The sequence below is a fragment of the Lipophrys pholis genome, assembly GCF_963383615.2.
Source record: "Lipophrys pholis genome assembly, chromosome: 14".
Taxonomy (NCBI): Eukaryota; Metazoa; Chordata; class Actinopteri; order Blenniiformes; family Blenniidae; genus Lipophrys; species Lipophrys pholis.
The window spans coordinates 26272772-26289164 of NC_137633.1; the positions used below are offsets into that span (position 1 = coordinate 26272772).

Here is a 16393-nt window from a genome sequence, read left to right on the forward strand (position 1 = left end):
GCTCCTATTGGTCATTGAGCATCCAGTGGATCACTGCTAACAGACAGGATCAATACGTCTAGTTTCTGTTTAATCTCAGAGGACCGCTGGAGATTCTTCAGGGCGTCGTTTGTGCAGCAGAATCCACAAGTTCAATTTGATTTGATTGAAAACATCTCTAGAGAACTTGTTCTGTTTGGTGGCTCCTCTGGAGAACCTGCACTGAATCTGAGGCAACAAGGTGGAAGAAATGTTATCACGTCGGTCTGTAGTCGCCTGTACCCCACAGGACACCACGACCCAGGTCCAGCTCGCCTGTACCCCACAGGACACCACGACCCAGGTCCAGCTCGCCTGTACCCCACAGGACACCACGACCCAGGTCGAGCTCGCCTGTACCCCACAGGACACCACGACCCAGGTCCAGCTCGCCTGTACCCCACAGGACACCACAACCCAGGTCCAGCTAGCCTGTACCCCACAGGACACCACGACCCAGGTCCAGCTCACCAGTACCCCAAAGGACACCACGACCCAGGTCCAGCTGAGATCAGTTGGTTGGTCTAGAACAGGGGTCGGCAAACTTCAACACTCAAAGAGCCATTTGGTCCCGTTTCCCACTGAACAGAACACACTGGGAGCTCCCACTGCCGTGAGCTGCGGCCGCAACTTCCACGTTCTTCGCGCCACTATTGTTGCGTGATGACGCTACATCCCTGCGTTGCTCACAACCCGCCTACATTTTACCGTACTCTGCAGTGGGACCGCGTGTGTGTGTGTGTGTGTGTGTGTGTGTGTGTGTGTGTGTGTGTGTGTGTGTGTGTGTGTGTGTGTGTGTGTGTGTGTGTGTGTGTGTGTGTGTGTGTGTGATATGGAGTTGGTGTGAGCCCACATTGTAAGATGTGGCTCTTGGTAGCACCTGGGTCTTATTACTATACAAACCTTTAACATTTTGAATCCCCAAACTGAACCAAATCATGAAGCATTGTCTGCTGGAGATGGAGGAGAAATGTGATCCGCAACCAGTGGAGCATGAACAGATATTGACTGAGACAAAGTGCTTAAAGTGAACCAGATCTTCCAGGAGTTCCTCACCACCAGGGTGTAAAACTGAACCAGATCTTCCAGGAGTTCCTCACCACCAGGGTGTAAAACTGAACCAGATCTTCCAGGAGTTCCTCACCATCAGGGTGTTTGTGTGAGGAGAAATGGAGGAGCTGGGCTAAAGCCTTCAATGACACTGAAAGGTGGACTTGCTTTATAAAAGCTTCAGGCACAGAATTCTAAAAAGCAAGAATGAATTTTTATGAAGAACAATTTTATTTGCCGAGATAAAATGTAAAAAAACCCCAATGTGATAAAACACTTTTTTAGATAACAATAAGATCGTTTGCTCCTGTGCTGCTTGACGAAAACTGGCCATGAGCCGACTGTTGTATTCAAACCAAAGCCAACCAAGAGGTTAAGGAGCCTCTTTGTACCGAGCCCACCGAGGACTTGGTATGTGAGAGGAAGCATCCCGTTACACTTCTGTTGCCATCATAAGGTGCAGTCCAGCCTGTACTACGACCCTGGATTTTCTCTTATCGAGATAACTTCAAGGATTAACTCTTGTTTTCCATACTACGACCCTCGCCCATACAGGATAAATCACCCCGGCAACTGACGCTGAATGTTCTTGATAAGAGGCCAGAGCTCCGCCTCCTGACCAGTCAGACCTCTTGGAAAATGACCCGCTCATTCTTAAATGATGGTGATTGGTGGGCAGGTTCAGCGCTGAGCTACAGCAGAGAGGACAGGAGAAATTAATTTAAAAGTGATCTGATTGACATAATAAAATAAATCCTGGTCACTGAGGCTTTGAAGGATGTTTCTGTTCTTGACTTGTTCCAGGTCTGTTTATCTCCACGAGGGTTGATCTGGAATAATGAGGTTATTGATCACACCTGACAACTGCCCAGTGCAGTCGCAGATCGATCAGCCACATCTTCAGACTTGTTAGTGGAGCCTGATTTCCAGTTATCCAGCTTCCACCCTATAGAAGTCCTTGAGTTCTCCTCAATCGTGGCTTCATCTAAACCAACAACTTGCCTGCTAGATCCAATGATTAGTACATCAACACTAGATCAGATCAACATATCTTTATTAACAGGTTATGTACCACAAGCCTTTAAGGTTGCTGTTGTTAAACCTCTTCTTAAAAAATCTAACCTTGACCCAGATGTCTTAGCAAGTTACAGGCCAATATCCAACCTTCCCTTTATTTCTAAAATCCTACAGGAAGTAGCTTCAGTCACTGAGTATCAATATCCAACCTTCCCTTTATTTCTAAAATCCTAGGAAAAGTGATTGCAAGTCAGTTATGTGACCATTTATGCAAAAATGACCTGAGTCTTTCCAGTCAGGTTTTAGATTCATCAGAGCACAGAGACTCTCTGGTCAAAGTTACTAATGATCTTCTCGTAGCCTCAGACAAAGGACTGGTCTCTGTTCTGGTCCTGTTAGATCTCAGTGCTGCATTGATACTATTGATCAGAACATCCTACTACAGAGGCTACAACACATCTTCGGGCTTAAAGGTACAGCACTAAACTGGTTCAGATCATATTTTTCAGGCAGGTTCCACTTTGTTCATGTTCACGATAACTCTTCAGTCCAGACTGAAGTTAAACATGGAGTTCCACAGGGTTCTGTCTTAGGTCTTATACTTTTCACTTTGTATATGCTTCCTGTAGGAATATAATTAAAAAGCATTCAATGAACTTCCATTGTTATGCAGATGACACACAAATCTATTTATCTATGAAACCAGACAATAATAACCAATGTTCTAAACTAGAAGCTTGTCTTGAAGACATAAAGGCTGGATGAGCCGTAATTTCCTGCTTCTGAACTCTGATAAAACTGAAATTATTATATTTGACCCAAAACATGTGAGAGAGAAATGATCTAAATATCTAGTACCACTAGATGGTATTACTTTGTCCTCCAGTACCACTGTGAGGAACCTGGGAGTTCTTTTGGACCAGGATTTATCCTTCGACTCCCACATTACACAAATCTGCAGAACTGCCTTTTTTCACCTCCGTAATATTTCCAACATTAGAAACATGCTGACTCAGTGATGCTGAAAAAGTAATCCATCATTAGTTACTTCCAGAGTAACTATGGTAACTCCCTATCATCAGGGTGAAACAATAACTGCTTCAAAAGTCTTCAACTGATTCAAAATGCTGCAGCCACAGTCCTGACAAGAACCAGCATCAGAGATCACATCACTCCAATACTAACCTCGCTTCATTGGCTCCCTGTTCAATCTAGAAGAGAATTTAAAATCCTCCTAACTTAGAACGCTCTTAACAACCAGGTTCCATCATATCTTAAAGAACTGACGGTCCCATATCTCATCCTATTACAGAGGCTAGAACACATCATCGGGCTTAAAGGTACAGCACTAAATTGGTTCCGATCATATTTATCAGAAAGGTTCCACTTCGTTCATGTTCACGATAACTCTTCAGTCCAGACTGAAGTTAAACATGGAGTTCCACCGGGTTCTGTATTAGGTCCTATACTTTTCACTTTATACATGCTTCCTGTAGGGAACATTATTAAAAAACACTCCATTAACTTCCATTGTTATGTAGATGACACACAAATCTATTTATCTATGAAACCAGAGGATAATAACCAACTTTGGAGCGGAGCGGGAGGTTACGGTACGGCAAAGCGCACACAGGCTCAACTCCGTCTCACGGCCCCACCACAGAAAGTACGGTAAAAATGTAGGCGGGGTTGTGAACGACTCGGAGAGCGTCCAGCGAAGAAGACGGAAGCGGCCGGCGGCCGTCCAAGTTGTTCTCTGTGACTCAGGTTAAACGTTCTCATTGCAGCGTCCCGCTGCTGTTGAATCTCCTCCTCCTGTTCCTGAGAGGAACGTCTCTATCTCGTTAAAAGACCATGAAGTTGTTGACGTTGATGTTGACGCGCTGACGTTTCAATAAACAAGTTAACAAATCAACCAGTGAGCAAAGCGGCGTATGTAAACAAGAACAGGAGGGTTTACGGCCGATATAATAAATAAATATGGAGGGTGGCTGCATTGTAGCTCCTCCTCACAGACCTGTTCCTCTGTGCTAGGTACCTCAACGGAAAATCCTAGCCGGTGGTGGCGGGTTCTTTCCGTACCATCCACAACTTTTTCAATCGGACCGCGTGAAAACCCACCCCGCTACACGACACTCCGGCACAGAAAGTGCGGTGGAACCAGCTTTCAGGCTCCTTTTATGTGGAACCAGATCCCAGTTTCAGTTAGGGAGGCTGAAACTGTCTCTACTTTTAAGACGAGACTCAAGACTTTTCTATTTACTAAAGCTACAGTGAAGACTGCTTCAAAACACTTTCAAACTCTCTCACTACTCCCTCACCCTCTACTCCCTCTCCCTCTCCCTCTACACTCTCTCTCTCCCTCCCTCCCTCTCTACTCTCTCTCTACACCCGAACCAGGGGGTGTTTCTCGCCGACTACTCAAATCAAGGTTTGTATCTACCCCCAATTTATCTCTCCGTCTATTCTATCCTTTCCTCTCCTCTATCCCTCCCCAATCAATAAGATAAGATAAGATATCCCTTTATTTATCTCACATGTGGAGAAATTTGCAGTGGTACAGCAGGATAGTACAGAGAAAGAAGCACACATAGCAGGAACTAAAAAAAGCAGATAAAAATACAATATAATAGAACAATCTCTCTGTCTATCCTATCTTCTCCTCTATCCTTCCCCAATCTATCTCTCTCTCTTTCCTATCCTTTCCTCTCCTCTATCCCCTCCCCCCAACCGGTCAACAGAAAGCCTCCACCTCTGAGTCTGGTTCTGCAGGTTTCTTCCTGTTAGTTTTTCTTTCCACAGTCGCAAATAAATCTGCTGCTCATGTGGATTTGTTGGGTTTTTCTCTTTTCTCTATTAAAAGCTCCTAGAAATGACTGTGTTGTATTTGGTGCTATATAAATAAAGTTGAATTGAATTGAACTGCAGAACCATGAATTTATATAACACAGAACTACTCGTGTCGTCACGGAGATGAATTAATATTCCAACATAAAACACAAGAGAAACTCAGCCTCAAAACAACTGGATGGAAAATCTAAACTAAAGGAAGATCAGTGAGGAAGTTCAGCCCGACACGTTTCTGCTGGAATAAAGTGAAACTGAGTGATCACAGTGCTGTTCCTTTATATCACAGATGAATTAATCTGCTCTAATCTCACCAAGTCAGCATTAACAAGTCAGGAATATTCTGGCTTTGGCTGCAGCAGCAGTGTTGCTTTTAGCTGCTGGATGTGTTTGAATTCTTCATAATCTCTGAGAATAACTGCTCCTTCATTAATCTGTAAACTGCTCTGCAGAGTTCCTCCGTCCGTGTGATTGGTCAGACGCTGCAAGCTCCGCCCCTTTCATGTGAACGAGCACACATAGGTCTGGGTTGAACCAGCGAGTTGATAACCTGCTTGGTAGGAACGGTGATCAGGATCAGTCAACCAGGAAACACAGAGAGATCCTGGATATGTTGATCAGGTTCCTAGTACAGGCTTCAGGAGCTGCTGCTGTTTAACACCCTCAGTTGACAGCACGTCTGGTGGCGTTTGTAGCGGCTGCAGCTGAATCTCAGTGTTTCCTTGGGGAGGTTTCTCTACAGGAAGGTCAGTGCTGCATCACACTGTGGGTGCTTCCTAATACTCCCTCCTATCTTCTTTCCTATCCACCTTTCCTTAACCCCGTGGATGACGTCACAGTGTTAAGGAAAGGTGTTAGGAGGCTTCCTAAGGGAGTTAAGGAAAGGAGTTAGGAGAATTCCTAAAGGACTTAAGGAAAGGAGTTAGGAGACTTCCTAAAGGAGTCAGGAAAGGCGATCACGTTGTTTTGACAATCAGACCACACTTCCACTAGGTGGCGTAATAATAATCCGATGGTGGTGAAGGTTAGGGACGTCTGTCGTGGTGAAGAAACTCCAAATGTGATAAAAAGTAGAATAAGGTGGTTCCTCTCACTTCCCCCTGAGGTTCTAACCTCTGATATAATGTCAAATGTAAATCAAAGGAACAGAGGAACTAAAGGGAAACGGCTGCAGGTGAATAAAGAACCAATCAGAGTGAGAATAGGCTGCACTAAAACTGGACTTTACTGTGTTGGTTCTACAACATCCAGAACATCCCTAGTTGGGATTTGGGTTCTAGATGATTTCAAGTTTTTCTAGGCAGATTATTACTTTGGTAACTTACATGATCTGCTCCTTTTTCAGTCATCCTGAGTTTCCCTGAACGCTCCGATGAGCGGGTTCCTTTAAATGTTGTCGCCGCAAGGAATTGGGGGAACATGAGCTGGTCTCCTTTGGTAAAGGAAGCATCACTGGTTCCTAGGATGAAGGACGTTCTAAAGGAAGTATCAGAGGTTGCTAGGCTAAAGGACGTTCTAAAGGAAGCATCAGAGGTTCCTAGGCTAAAGGAGGTTCTAAAGGAAGCATCAGAGGTTCCTAGGCTAAAGGAAGTTCTAAAGGAAGCATCAGTGGTTCCTAGGCTAAAGGAAGTTCTAAAGGAAGCATCAGTGGTTCCTAGGCTAAAGGAGGTTCTAACGGAAGCATCAGTGTTTCCGAGACTAAAGGAGGTTCTAAAGGAAGCATTGAGCCTCCTTTCCTTAGCTTAGTGAGAATTCCAATGCTCCTTGTCATGGCCGCCTCTTAAACACCAAGTGGATAGGAGAAGTGGATAGGAAAGTAGATAGGAAAAGAGATAGGAGGGGCTATTAGGACGCACCCAGAGTGTTTCTGTGTGAAGGAGAGTTGAGACTTACCTTCACTGCGAAGCTACATTTCCCACTGCGGACTGCCTCCTCGTCCGTCTGCCACTGATGCGGCCGGCTGGACTCCGGTACGTACACGTCTTTCTTCCGACGGAAGCTCTGCCGTAGCTTGTTCATCGCTGAGCTCCCTGTGAGAGACCACAGACACCTTCATTACCCCCCTGAGTAAAAACCTTCCTGACAACAGCAGCAAAAGCACAAAAAATAGGTGAAAGACGAAGGAATGTCATAAAAATGACAGAATAATTTAATTCCCAGAGTACTTTGTTCCTGTAAGTACTGTTTTAGTAGACGAACGCCGATCAGCTGCTCTCAGTCTGACCAACACACAGCTTTAGAGCAGAAACATTCTTGAAGGTAAAACCTTCCAATGAACACCTCAATACTTCATTACCTTCGCCAACGAAAGGTTATGTTTTTGTCAGCGTGTATTTATTTATTTATTGGTTTGCATTATGTATTTTAACAACTATTCACTAAAACTATTCAACCGAATGAACTTTTCAGGGATGATTTGTCATCATTAAGGACCAATTCATTACAATCTATCAGCTCTTGGAGAAGGAAGATATTTCCTCTGTTGTGGACAAGCTGGAGCTCCACGGTGAGCCGTCAGTCAGGCCTGCAGCAAGGAAGCTGCTGTTAGCCGCCTGCGAGCAAACTGCTAACTTCGCTTCATTAGCTGCCTGCTAGCAGACTAGTGACTCCGCTTCATTAGCCACCTGCTAGCACACGGCTAATTCCGCATCATTAGCCACCTGCTAGCACACTGCTAACTCCGCTTCATTAGCCACCTGCTAACTCCGCTTCATTAGCCGCCTGCAAGGACACAGCAAACTCCGCTTCATTAGCCGCCTGCAAGCACACTGCTAACTCCGCTTCATTAGCCGCCTGCTAGCACACGGCTAACTCCGCTTCATTAGCCACCTGCTAGCACACTGCTAACTCCGTCTATTTAGCCGCCTGCTAGCACACTGCTAACTTCGCTGTGTACGCGGTGTAGGGGAGCGGGCCGTGGTGTAGGGAGCTAGCCGTGGTGTAGGGGAGCGGGCCGTGGCGTAGGGAGACGGCCACGGTTTAGGGGAGTCAGCCACGGTGTAGGGGAGCAGGCCGTGGTGTAGAGGAGTTGGCCGCGGTGCTGGGTCGCGGTAAGGAGCCGCAGTGGTGGGAGCAGTGTCGGGCCACGCTGTTGGGCCACGAGGTCGGGGAGTGTGTCGGCCCGTGGTGGCGGGAGCGGTGTCTGGGCGCAGTGTTGGTCAGCGGTCAAAGGTCAGAGGTCAGAGCAGTTTAGATTTAGGCATCTTTAATGGTGAGGTTCTGATGAGTACCAATAGGAATATAATATGTAGCAACAGACTTTCAGGAAACAGAGCAGACAACTACTGTTACTGCTCGGGGCGAGAATTGATTCCAGCTGTCTGATATCGATCATCACAGTTGAAGTTGAAGAGAAGCAGCAGCATCCATCTGCCCCGTCATTAACCCCTGGAGGGGGCATTCTGCACAATTCACAGTGGTACATGTTGGGGGGGTTGACCTAAATGAAGTCTATTCAGGATGACATTTTGGAGCGGCATGCTGTCTGCAAACACTCCGATGGGCCACAACATGATGAACCCTTGGACTGTGTAGGTTTCCTGCTACCAAGTATTCAGCATCAAGTGAAGCACTGGCGCAGCATCAGCTGGGCCGAACCACCCGGGTCGCTATCACTCTGTCACTGCTTTAAAAATTACTTAGGGCACGTTGACACCAGCACTGTTTGATCCGGACCAGATTTCACTTCAGGGACTTTCAGGAAAAGTCCAGTTCCAGGTGTGAAGGCTTCCTGAATTCTGATCCAGATCAAACAAGTGAACTCTGGTCAACTTGAAAACCTGGGTCTCGGTTCACTTGCAAATGACTCTCTGCGGACTTCCCAGCAGACAGAGCAAGAGGATCTGGGGTAGGCCTGGGTGATAAACCGAAAAATTACCAATACCGAAATTTACCGACGTCATTGTGACAACTTCGGTATATTCAGTGTTTTAAAACACTTGTGCAGCGTACGTTTCACATGCCTCGTTTACGATGACGTAGCGGGACGGTGCTTGCGTGCCGAGACTCAGTTTCACCAGATCTGGTCAGAGCACATTCTAAGCTTCATGCCAGTCTTTAAATCGGGTTGACAGGCCAAGTAAAACCAGATTTATGATGAAAACTAAACGTGATGTTGTCGGCCGCGCTCGGTGAGCGGTTGGAGCCGTTAAAAAACGCTTTTTTTTATTAATTTGTGTACGATTCATGATCAATCAGTTTCTATGCATTCTAAATACGTAGATCTATCTCTCCTCTATAGCTCTATGATCCCCCCCCCGCCCCCCCTCGCTGAATCACATGGCGCCCACAATCGGCCAATCGAAAAAAGAAAATGGCAGGCATATCAGGAAATAATGTTCTATTCAAGGACTGAGTATTTGAGACGATAAACATTATGAAGCAGATAACGGCTTGAGAGGCGATCGAAGTAACTCCTCTTTGATCGTCTGATTCATCATACTTGTAATCAGCGGGCGGAGTGACAGAGCTGCGGTAAGCCACGCCTCCATCGCCGGCAGAGCGACGCATAGCAACACACTGTCCTCGGGGCTCCACGTGAAAACTCATTTTAACACCAAATATGTCACTTTTTTCAGGAGAATTAGGTGAGATAGGCCTTTTTTCATATAACTGGAGAAATCCCGTGTTTTCAGGTGCAGTACAGACCTGAGCCCTAAGTTCATGCTCTGGTCTCTTGACAACTTGAATGTATAAATAATGTATAAATATCCATATTTAGAATTTGTTCATAAGAGATTGTATTTATTACTTTGTGTTTGCAGGAAATTTAAGTTATTTTATACTTTTAAATGTATTCAGTCGTTCTCATTTCAAGTAATCGGTGCTTATCAGCTCTTCAATAAATCTTAACTAAAAGTATTTAATTTGTATTTTCTTCATTTATTTTCAGACAGTGTAGTTTGACAGTCCTTTAAAGTGGCAGTAAATAGGTCCAGGGGAGTCATACTATCAATATAACTGCCACATCTAGTGGCCAAACATTGTTTTGCTCAGTGGAGGAGTTATCGTCCATTTATCGTTATCGAGGTGAACTGCTCAACATATCGTGATACTGATTTGAGGCCATATTGCCCAGCCCTAACCTGACGTACAGTGGGGCAAAAAAGTATTTAGTCAACCACCAATTGTGCGAGTTCTCCCACATAAAAAGATGAGAGGCCTGTAATTTTCATCATAGGTATACCTCAACTATGAGAGACAGAATTGGGGGAAGAATCCAGGAAATCACATTGTAGGATTTTTAATGAATTAATTGATGAAATGGTAAATTACATGGTAAAATAAGTATTTGGTCACGTACAAACAAGCAGGATTTCTGGCTCTCACAGACCTGTAACGTCTTCTTTAAGAGGCTCCTCTGTCCTCCACTCGTTACCTGTCTTAATGGCACCTGTCTGAACTGGTTATCAGTATAAAAGACGCCTGTCCACAACCTCAAACAGTCACACTCCAAACTCCTCTGTGGCCGAGACCAAAGCACCGTCAAAGGACACCAGAAGCAAATTTGCAGACCTGCACCAGGCTGGGATCCTGAATCTGCAATAGGTAAGCAGCTTGGTGTGAAGAAATCAACTGTCACTGATAATCTCCCTCGATCTGGGGCTCCACAATGTCTCACCCCGTGGGGTCAAAATGATCACAAGAACGGTGAGCAGAAGTCCCCGAAGCACACGGGGGGAACTAGTGAATGACCTGCAGAGAGCTGGGACCAAAGTGACAAAGGCTACCATCAGTAACACACCACGCCGCCAGGGACTCACATCCTGCAGTGCCAGACGAGTCCCCCTAACCCAAGCCAGGACATGTCCAGGCCCGTCTGAAGTTTGCTCCAGAGCATTTGGACGATCCAGAAGAGGATTGGGAGAATGTCAGATGAAACCAAAATAGAACTTTTTGGTAAAAACTCAACTTGTCGTGTTTGGAGGAGAAAGAATGCCGAGTTGCCTCCAAAGAACCCCAGACCTACTGTGAAGCATGGGGGTGGAAACATCATGCTTTGGGGCTGCTTTTCTGCAAAGGGACCAGGACGACTGATCCGTGTGAAGGAAAGAACGAATGGGGCCGTGTATCGTGAGATTTGGGGTGAAAACCTCCTTCCATCAGAGAGGGCATCGAGGATGAAACCTGGCTGGGTCTTTCAGCACGACAATGATCTCAAACACATCGCCGGGGCAACGAAGGAGCGGTTTCAGAAGAAGCATTTCAAGGTCCTTGAGTGGCCTCGCCAGGCTCCAGATCTCAACCCCATAGAAAATCTGTGGAGGGAGTTGAAAGTCTGTGTTGCCCAGCGTCAGCCCCAAAACATCACTGCTCTAGAGGAGCTCTGCCTGGAGGACTGGACCAAAGTACCAGCAACACTGTGGAAACCTTGTGAAGACCTACAGGAAACGTTTGACCTCTGTCATTGCTAACAAAGGGTATATAACAAAGTATTGAGATGAACTTTTGGTTTTGACTAAACACTTATTTTCCACCATAATTTGCAAATAAATTCTTTAAAAATCAGACAATGTGATTTTCTGGATTCTTTTTTCTCATTTAGTCTCTCATAGTTGAGGTGTACCTATGATGAAACTTACAGGCCTCTCATCATTCTAAGTGGGAGAACTCGCACAATGGGTGGCTGACTAAATACTTTTTTGCCCCACTGTACATAGAGCGCAGTGCATTCTGGGTAGTAAATAAATAAAGTTAACAGCTGAAATCTGAAGAAGTCCAAGACTGTCCTGGTGTGAAAGCAACCGGAGAAACTAATGAACACGTCGCAGCTGTTCAATTCATCGGTCGGTGGTCTTTATGTTAGGGCTGATCCAAATAACTGTTAACACGACTGATCATGCAGAAGTCGTTTTTTTGCCTTTTACCTTAAGTGTAAGTGTCTTTTCTTTGAGCGTCTCCAGTTTAGCTCCAGGGAAAGTTGCAGAACCCCTCCAAGACCTGGTGGCAGAAACAAACACTCAGCATACAAAATACATACATACCAAAGTATACGACATACGATGAGGTCATACAACACTTTGTGAGCGATTTGTAGAGATCCAATATGGCTGTGCAACAATAGTAATATTTAATGATATTTTTTAAATGAATATTGAGTATTGAGGTACATCTCGTATGACAACCCATGTATCGAGGCATGTATCGTTCTGTGATCAAGTACCGAGGCATGTATTGTACCATGACAAAGTACCGAGGTATGTGTCGTACTGTGACCAAGTACCAAGGCATGTATCATACCGTGACCAAGTATCGAGGCATGTGTCATACTGTGACAAAGTACCGAGGCATGTATCGTACCGTGACCAAGTATCGAGGCATGTATCGTACCATGACTTCTCTTGCCCCGCCCTAAAGTTTAAAGATCTGAAAAAGTAAAAGTATGTGCTCTGGTTATTAATCTTAATTCACAAACATCTAGTAAATGATCTGAGATTTTTTTTTCTGTGACTGTGTAACTGCAATACAGCTGAAGGTAGCTGCCAAATACCTTTTATTAGTTGGCCTGTGTCCATGTAAAATATAATGGCTGGACCCGATTATCAGACGATCAGGATATTTGGTTGTTGTGGTCGTATCTTGATATTGTGATCTGAATAATCACCTGAAGAAGAGCAAAACTATTCCCAACAGACTGCTTTGTCTTGACCTGCCATTAAACTTGATTTTTGCTGCATTGCACCGTAAACCATTAGCCGAGCATAGAACGTATTGATAACCTCCAGAGCAAATGGATCCAATTGAAACTGGCAATATGTCAGCAGAAAAATGCGTCAGTCTTTTTGTCTCTATGAAAGATCTATTTTGAGAAATCACCCAGGTTCAGAATGAGCCAAATGTCAGAATGATTGCCAAAGAGAGAGAAAGATTGGGACCGGGAACAAATGGGTGGTACTCCACAAAAGGAAGGAAATGGTGGGAATAGGAGTCCTGGCTCCTGTTTGCACAACTCACTGGCTCCCTGTTTGCCACTGAACTATTTCAGTCCTTCAGTCTGTTCCCTGCTTCAAACATGTGATGACCCCCGTTTCCTGAGAGCACCACTGGCTGAGGTGAGGGTTGAGACAGTCAACTGCTGCCAAGGGGATATAAGGTTCTCCGCTCTCCAGAAATTCTGTGTGTGTGTGTGTCACACATCACTTAGGGCAGCAGCTGGGGCCACATTTAAACGGCAGGGGCAATACCCTGGCACTGGGAGGGGCAATAACCTGGCACTGTACAGTCTCCCCTCAGCCGTGGCTGAGCCATGATTCACACACAGTCAGTGTCCATTCTGGTTTCCACCGAGCTGTCGTCTCATAAACTACAACTGACAACACAGTGCACTGAGCTGACAGGTCGCTCACTCACACACGGCTATGAAGATGAAGGTGTAGTTTGTATTTCTGTCATTTCCCTGTGAGGGACTGGTGCCCTGTTTGTGGTGTGCCACAGAGATATCCTGGTACGTTATTCCAGGTATATTAATCAAGGTAACAAGAGAGATCATGGTATGTTAATCTAGGTATATTAATCAAGGGAACAGAGATATCATGGTATGTTAATCCAGGTATATTAATCAAGGGAACAGAGATATCCCGGTATGTTAATCCAGGTATATTAATCTAGGTAACAGAGATATCCCGGTATGTTAATCCAGGCAACAGAAATATCCTGGTATGTTAATCCAGGTAACTGGATATCTCTGTTACCTGGATTAACATAGCAGGATATCTCGGAGGCCTGTACTACGAACCTGATCAACATATCCAGGATCTCTGTTTCCTGGGTTGACTTATCCAGATGTGCGCGATCCTGACCACCGTTACTAGCGAGCAGGTCATCAACTCGCTGGTTCAACCCAGACCTACCTGTGCGCGTTCACATAAAAGGGGCAGAGTTTGCAGCGTCTGACCAATCACACACACAGAGAAATCCTTCAGCGCAGTTTACAGATTACTGAAGGAGCAGTTATTCTCTGAGATTATAACGAATTAAAACACGTCCACCCAGATAAAAGCAACACTGCTGCTGCAGCCAAAGTCAGAACATTCCTGACTTGTTAATGCTGACTTGGTGAGATTAGAGCACATTAATTATTATTTTATTTATAGTTTCTCTTGCGTTTTGTGTTGGAATATTAATTCATCACCCTGACGACACGAGTAGTTCTGGTTCCATAAATTCAAGGTTCTGCAGTTCTGTCAGGTGTGATCATGAACCTCATTATTCCAGATTAACCCTCGTGGAGAAAAACAAACTTGGAACAAGTCAAGAAGAAAAACCTCCTTCAGAGCCTCAGAGACCAGGATTTATTTTATTATGTCAAAGAGATTGTTCTGAATTAATTTATCATCTCTCAGCTGCAGCTCAGTGCTGAACCTGCCCACTAATCACCATCATTTAAGAATGGGCGGGGCATTTACCAAGAGATCTGATTGGTCAGGAGGCGGAGCTTTGACCTCTTATCAAGAACATATCCTGCTCCAGAGCAGGTTAGACTTTCAGAGTCAGTTACCAGGTGATTTATCCTGGTGAGAAGTGAGCGAGAGTCGTAGTACAGAAAACCAGAGTTAATCCTTGAAGATATCTGGATAAGAGAAAACCAGAGTTAATCCTTGAAGTTACCTTGATAAGAGAAAATCCAGCTTCCTAGTACAGGCCTCAGATATGTTAATCCAGGTAAACCAGATATCCTGGTATGTTAATCCTGGTATGTTAATCCAGGTAACCGAGATATCCTGATATGTTAATCTAGGTATGTTATTCCAGGTAACAGAGATATCCTGGTATAATTTATCATGGGTCGTAGTGTAAGCTCCAGGTGAAAGAGTTCTAGCAGGCAGAGGCACACGGGGTATTTTCCCTGAACCGACGTGAGGAAACAACCCACGTTAAACATTCACCAGACCTCAGCAGGTGCTGTTAATACATGATCTATTAATCCCGTTTAAAGTTGACTCACAACAAAAAGGTGAGTATTAGCACATTTGCAGAATCTCAGAGGAAGAAAGATGAGATAAGATTGTGGATCATAATGCAGAGCTTTGCTGAACATCATATAAAATATTTACCTTGTCCAGCAGAACTCACTCTGACCCAGAACTGACAGTGAACCATTTCAGAATCTGGACTTGGTGCCAGCTGAGCCACAGACGGCACCACTGGCTCCTACAATAGAGTAATAACCCAAAAGTAACATAAGTGCTCCGGGGGCAAACAGAGGCTGTAGACGCCTCTGGCACGGTGCAGCGTTAGATTACAGTCAACTCCTTTAACTTCCTGGTCACAAGTTAAACCTGTGAATTTTATTGCTTTATTTTAGGGGATTGGATTATTGGAGATGTTTTGCCAGATTCATCCCCGTATGAGGCTGTCTCTGATGATATACCATGTTTCACTGGGAAGTCTAGTGGGGAGTTATTGATGACTTGGAGTTTAACGTGGGGATTTAAATGTGGTAGCAACGTGCTCAGTTACACAGCCCATCTTTCATCAAACGCACCATCTCGTATTCTAAAGTATTTTCCAGCACAAGGAGTGGGAGACCTCCTGTTTACACCACAGTGACTGACTGGAGACGGCATCGTTTTCACGTTTTCCTTTCAGCCAAGTTTCACACGCAGACAGCAACATTCTAACAACAATGGCAGTATTGTACGTTTCAGAAAACTTCAGTTCTCCCTGTTTACACAGAGACAGACAACGGAGGAGTATTCTGGTGATTCAGAGCTGAAACCAGAACACTCTCTCTCCCTCCCAATTTGCTGTTGTTCATAACACGTTAATGTACAGTTCTAAAAACATTTAATAGCAGTATTTGACAAATATGAAATATTTTGACATCTATCAATGTGGCGCTGCTGTGGGATGAGTAACATGTTAGATGATCTTCAATGATTCATCTAAATTCAGTTTTTTGTTCAGATTATGGATTTTAGGGTTGGCTGTAGACCCGAAGCTTTTCATTATAAGATAAGATAAGATATCCCTTTATTTATCTCGCATGTGGAGAAATTTGCAGTGGTACAACAGGATAGTACAGAGAAAGAAGCACACATAGCAGGAACTAAAAAAAGCAAACAATACAACATAATAGAAAAATATGCACACGGTGCCTATAAGTGTGGACATGTACAGAGTATGGGGGTGGATGTATTATTGTTCAAGACTTTGGGAATATCTGCACCACAGGAAAAGCGAGTACTCATACATGTTTAAAAATAAACAATTATCGGCAAACGTAATAATACCAGAAATACATTTTCGCAGGTTTCATGTCAAGTGTGAGATTATTGTTCCTTAATCTCTCCATCTGTGTCAAAGAAAAGTAAAACACATAAACTAGAATTTTTCACATGTAATTCTCTCTTTCTCTTCCTGTCCAACAGTGAGATTCAGACTGATCACATCTTTATGACCTCAATAAAAGAAATGAATCCATCTCTTCAAAAACAATAAACCTCAGAAACTAAAATTAGAT

The 16393-nt window shown here is 44.4% G+C and overlaps 1 protein-coding gene across 3 annotated transcripts in view; it reads right to left on the reverse strand.

The window, feature by feature from the left end:
- Positions 1–16393, reverse strand: part of numb (NUMB endocytic adaptor protein) — a 50638-nt gene that overhangs the window by 14699 nt on the left and 19546 nt on the right. For all 3 annotated transcript variants that reach the window (XM_080480840.1, XM_080480839.1, XM_080480838.1), the window contains exons 2-3: positions 11799–11871; positions 6826–6962 (exon numbers count right to left, since the gene is read on the reverse strand). In XM_080480840.1, the coding sequence (XP_080336966.1) occupies positions 6826–6951 (126 nt within the window). In that variant the 5' untranslated portion in view covers positions 6952–6962; positions 11799–11871. The remainder of the gene's footprint in view (positions 1–6825; positions 6963–11798; positions 11872–16393) is intronic.